We start from the raw sequence: 5,716 nt of genomic DNA, 5'->3' as shown, positions 1-5,716 counted from the left end.
CAAATTATTTTGAGTTAGAAATTCATGAAAAATTTTATTTTTAAATCTAACTACCGAAGATTTGATAATTTAATACAAGATTCCTCATAAGTTTGTCTACCTTTATCAAAAAAAAATGTTTACCGGAAAGTCAAATTACATTTTTATAAGCGTTTAAAGTTCAAATTTTAACATCATTGGATATTCACTCGATTTCTCATGTAGAGATTTTCTTATATTGTATTTTTTTTTTTTTAATAATATTATATAACAATACATTTTTATTTGTTTGGTCAAAAAGCATGAAAATATAATACACGGCCCCTAATATATTTTTACAATAGCAGTTGAAAAATATTAAAAATACATATGCACAATTTTTTTTATAAATATTTAAAGTTTTAATTTCGACAAAATTTATCAAACATAAAATTTAAAATGCAGGTAAGTGGATGTCACTCTGCTGTATAGTAGGTTACAAGTGGGTCAATGTATAATGGATTGTATTAAACTTGAATTCAATGATATATGATAATTTATTTGTATCCAGGATAAAAAAATAAATAAAAACCATTGTAAAACCATTAGCTTCTAAAATGATTTACAGTCATCCAATTGTAGCCTACTGTACAGCAGAGCGACTTCCAATTATCCGCTTTCTTTTGTTTATTTAAAAAAAAAAAATGGTGTCCCCCCCATTTAAAATTCCTGGGTACGCCACTGTATAGGTGTACATTTTTAAATATTTTAAATACAATTTAAGACTTTTTGAGCGACTATCATAGACCATTAAAATAATTTTTAAATTTTCTTAACATTTCGGGGGGAGGGGGGCTGCAATGAATGGTACTACCACTAGTGTACCAAGATTTATTTTTATAGTTATATTCGTCATGTATCATCATAGGTAATTAAAATATGATAATATCATCGTATTCATGTGATCCGTGATGACACTGATAATCATTATTTTTTACTTGTTACAGATGTAGGTTTTCCTCAAATTTGCTGTTGCAGTTGTAAGAAATCTAGGCATGCATTACGTCAATAAAAATATAATAATATAATGTAACATAATTAATGAATCTGATGTAAAAAATAATAAAAGCAAAATAATTCATTTAAATCATAATAAATCACTTATAAGAACAGTTGAACACAAATTGCTACTTTTGATATAACTAAAAATTACTTAATTATTAATAAACCTATTATAAAAGTAAGATATCAATCAATATTCACGGATGTTCACAAACACTTATTGCATTGGTACTTAAGCTATGAGCATTACTTATCATTTCAAGACATTCCTCATATAATCCAAATGGCCGTTTTACATTAGTATACAAAAGTTTAATAAATGAATATAAATATATTAAATGCTGACAATGATCTTTTGAATCCACTGATTTTGTAAATTCCAAAAATTTTAAGCACTCGGATGACACAATATCTGCCATACTAGGGTTCAGAATATTTCTATAAGCATATAATAAACATAATATTTAAACATAATTACAATTATAAAATTTATGTATGTAACATACAATGCATAAAGGTGATATGTTATAGAATTGAATGTTGGCCAATTCTTTATGCAAGGCTGGCAGTAGCACTTAAAGTAAAAACGATCATTGCAAAGTTTTTGCCTTGATTCTTTATCATGTCTTGTAAATATTATTCCATAAGTACAGCACAACTATAAATGGTAACAAATAAAACAAATATAAAAGGTGTATAGTTATTCAATAGTATAATTGTCAAAATAAATAAAAATACAATAGAATATATTATAGTAAAAAATTATGTCTTCTTATTTGAAGACATGTGGAATACTTGAAGTTTATACAAAAACAATACTTTATGGTCAAATCATAGTGTTCTATTATTTCTATAATCTATATTATATTTTATATGTAAGCGTTTCATGGGTTGCAAAATTTAAAAACCGTGTAAGTAGCCCTGCTATATAGTTTACCTCAACAAGTGAGTACCCTTCTACTATACATTAGTTGTCGTGGCTCATCGTAATGAATGTAATGGTTATTCGTTGATGAATTACAACAAAATAAGAAAATCATATAAAAACTTATGGATGAGTATCCAATGTTAAAAAATTTGTGAAGTGCGGAGTGCGTTAATTTGGATGTGCAAATTAGTTGTGTTCTCTTGGTGAACGCAGTATAATAGTACCTACATAAACCTCTTTTACAAATGTCATGCTTTGGTGCAAGAATTCATTATGCGCCTCTGAGAGGGTAGCAACAAATACCCTGAAACCCCTCGCTACTGCAGTCCTTATTCAGTATTATTATTATTATACAAATTGTATGGTATTTTTAGGTTAAGAGTTATCTTTTTTATTATAAATTTACAAATACCCATTAGATTGTTTTTTTTTTTTTTTTTGATGACGGCCACAATGTGAGACAACAAAGAAACCTAAAATAATAATACAATTATCTATATAATATAATCACCTGAGTTCCTTTGGGAATTGGTTGAATTGCTTTCATAACTCTTATTCTATCAGATATTTCTCCACTCCGCTTAATATTTGGATCACAAGAATGGTTGAACAAGGAAATGGTTGGGTACAAAGTTAATGCTGATGTAAGAGTAAGTTGGTGATCTCTTCGAAAAGATACAGAAGGGGCATTTATGTTTAACTTTCTGCAATTTAAATCTAAAACAGTTAGAATATGCACCAGAGAAGCACCCACACTAGCCATATACAAATTTGGAATTTTGAAGCCACTTAATATCAAATAATGCAACATATCAACAGCAATACAGTTAAAAAAAAACAAGACCTCTATTGACATTTTGTTTTCACTATTATCTAAAGAATAAGCCGTTAAAAAATTATCGGACTTATATTGACCAATCTCATCAAAACCCCTTGTCATAGGATCAATTTTAGATTCAGAAAAGTTATCAACTATCAAACAATATTTTTTCAAACCCATTTTTAAATAGTCTATTAAAAACCACTTCATAGCAAGTTCATTCATTCTTGGATTTCCTGGTGTTGATTGGATGAAATATATAATTGGACATTCCAAATGATGTCCATCTTTGTAATCTTTATCCATACAGTCTTTATTGCAGTAATAAACCTGATCAAGGAATATTTACATATTATTTTCCATTTTTTAATATTAAGTTTTTAGTATATAATAACAGGTATACATAGTAGAAATGTAGTATTTAATCTAAGATATAAAAATTGGCAAATAAATCAAAAAAATCAAAAAAATTATTAAGTAATTTATAAAAAGATATAATATAGACTATAGATTACCTATAGACTACAGTTATGATGGTTAAAAACTGTTAGGTTTAGCTTTAGACTAATTTTGTTTTAAAAATATTTAATAACCAGAGAGAAATATGTATTGCATTTATATAATGCATACCAATTTATGGTTAGGTTTTTTTATAATATTTTTACTCGGGTTAGATATAAAAAAAAAACATACCAATAAACATTTTGGACAGCAAAAAGGAGCGATTTCCAACTTTAGACAACCATTATAATGACAAACGTCTCGAATAGGCCCACCAATATAAGGTTCGTCTATGGCCACAACATCACCTAAAAATGAGTAGGCAGATAACATAAGTCCATTGCAGATATAACTTTTGTTCATTAAAAAACTTATTTTATTAACTTACCTACATATTTATAATTTATTCCGTCAGAGTCACTAATGCAAAGGATTGATTTTGTGATAATTAATTAATTAATTAATTTTTTATTATAAGAGTAATATAAAAAATGACATACATAAATGAATCAAAGACATCCCCCCGGACTGTTTTCGGTGTAGAAGAATATTTTCCACCACTTTTTTTTTTAGAAAGTTTACTATTTAATAATATTAGGTATATTATTTGATATTAAATTATTATTTTTTGCCTATTATCTAATATTATCTAAATACAGAATACATTTCTAAATATTTTCATAAATATAATAAATTATAGATGTATATTTTTGAAACATAAAAAATAATAATTAATAATAGGTAGGTATTAAAAACAAATTAAGTAAAAATTAATTTTGAACAAATATAATAAATAGCTAAAAGATTGTCAAAGAAAAATATAATTAATAAAAATTGCCAAAAATGTATTCTGTATTTAGACAATATTAGATAATAGGCAAATAAAAATAATTTCATATACCTAATTAAAAAAAAAAAATGGGAGAAAAATGTCCATTTACTACATACCTAAGCTATGCTATTTGTTAGTAATTGTTAGCACAATTTATTGTTAATTAATTATTAATCATACAAATAACTGAAAAACAAATAATTTTATGCTGTAGGTACATAGGTATATAGGTGTATAATTTTAATAATAAAAAATGTATATTTTCGAAATGTCCGCATCTTCGATGTTTTTACAATGCACCAACCAAAAATAGCTTAAGCACGCGTACGCATAATATAGCCTACCTACTACTACCCATAATGTCACTTACCGGGGTTAATGTCGCGGGTGGCATAAACACCTCGTCCCATATCCTCGGACATTTTCAGTTCCACAAAGGCCGATAAAGCAGGGATATTTTCGTTTCTTCCGCCAACCAGATGCTCGGCGCGATGTGTTTTCGTCGTCCTTTTCCGTTCTGCAGTCAATAGCTCCTCGCACTCAGAAACGGCAATTTCGACCGCCGCTCTGAACTTGCGCTTGTTCTCCGCAGACATTTCCGCCTCGTCCAGTCGTGTCAGACACATGGCGTAGCTCTCCTTCGCCCGTTCGACGAGATCCAACTTGCGTTCTGCGTGCCCGGCCCGCTCGTACAGCTTGTACGCGAGTTTGGACGGGTAATTGGAGCACATGGCAAAACGTACGTCCTTCAGGCAAAGCTCGTACTTGCCCATGTGGAAGTACGCGGCCGATCGGTTGGCTAACGCGAGCGCGTAATACTCGGTGCTCGGATGGCTGCCCGTTAAGCTCTTGGTGTAAATTTTGGCGGCCTCCGCGTAGAACTTGGCATTGAATAATACGTTGCCATTTTGTCGGAGGCTCGTCGACATGATGGGATGATCGTACTCAATGTCGATGTCCAACGTCGGGATCAGCATTTTGTGTTTGTGGAGCAGGTCACGCGTGAACATGAACCGACTTTTTGCCGACTCCAGCTTTGACATTTCCACGTAAACGTCGCCCAGCACCTCGGCCATCAACAGCCGAGAGGAGTAGTGAAAAAAATTGTCGTATTCCATCGTCATGTTGAACGCGTTGTTCGTCCTGCCTATAAAAATCTATATTCGCACTGGGCGCAAAACGCGTTACCTGTCACTCTACCGCTCACCGCGATGTGAACACTGAATATTTATCTTGGATTATGTAAATTCGGACAAATTCGGACAAATGACAATATTGTACTATTGTAGATTGTAGAATATTATATATTAACCATTGACATAATTGAACTCTATTATGTCTATGCTATAAACGGACAACAATACGGGAATGCCAACGTAAATAGCGGACTACAAACGATTGAACGATAAAATCGGTATTTTGGTACGGTACTACGGTGCAGGCTGTATCTATCTAAAGCCGTAGTACGGACGTACGGTCACGGACTTATATAGTACAACTACAGTACTATACTTACTAACTTACTATTGAATAAACTTACTATAGTATATACTATATAGAAGTCTGTGGGTACGATGACAGAATAGATTAAATTTAATCGTTCGAAACCCCGGTA

General features: G+C 30.7%; 2 protein-coding genes across 2 annotated transcripts in view; one reads left to right on the top strand and one right to left on the bottom strand.

Annotated features, from left to right (window-relative positions):
* LOC100162581 (armadillo repeat containing 7-like) overlaps positions 1–1,887 on the top strand; it is a gene marked incomplete in the record, with an annotated part of 35,196 nt that extends 33,309 nt beyond the window's left edge. The window contains 1 exon segment of the mRNA NM_001162067.2: positions 1,858–1,887.
* LOC107883670 (SET and MYND domain-containing protein 4-like) lies at positions 1,079–5,716 on the bottom strand. Its single transcript, XM_016804165.2, has 5 exons — positions 4,472–5,716; positions 3,462–3,577; positions 2,460–3,098; positions 1,527–1,678; positions 1,079–1,458 (listed from the first exon to the last, which is right to left on the bottom strand). Exons 1-5 carry the CDS (start codon positions 5,223–5,225, stop codon positions 1,218–1,220), a joined length of 1,902 nt encoding a protein of 633 aa, XP_016659654.1. The 5' UTR covers positions 5,226–5,716; the 3' UTR covers positions 1,079–1,217.

Source organism: Acyrthosiphon pisum, chromosome A2 (assembly GCF_005508785.2).
Source record: "Acyrthosiphon pisum isolate AL4f chromosome A2, pea_aphid_22Mar2018_4r6ur, whole genome shotgun sequence".
In the NCBI taxonomy this organism is placed as follows: domain Eukaryota; kingdom Metazoa; phylum Arthropoda; class Insecta; order Hemiptera; family Aphididae; genus Acyrthosiphon; species Acyrthosiphon pisum.
The sequence above is the reverse complement of the archived record's forward strand: the minus strand, read 5'-3'. Positions and strand labels throughout refer to the sequence as shown.

Bases quoted from the DNA above. Each gene is read 5' to 3' on its own strand.
- LOC107883670 (XM_016804165.2), bottom strand. From the start codon at position 5,225: ATGACGATGGAATACGACAATTTTTTTCACTACTCCTCTCGGCTGTTG. The intron at 3,578-4,471 runs GTAAGTGACATT...ACTCATTTTTAG, and splicing joins CACCCGCGACATTAACCCCG to GTGATGTTGTGGCCATAGAC. The intron at 1,459-1,526 runs GTATGTTACATA...ATATGCTTATAG, and splicing joins ACATATCACCTTTATGCATT to AAATATTCTGAACCCTAGTA.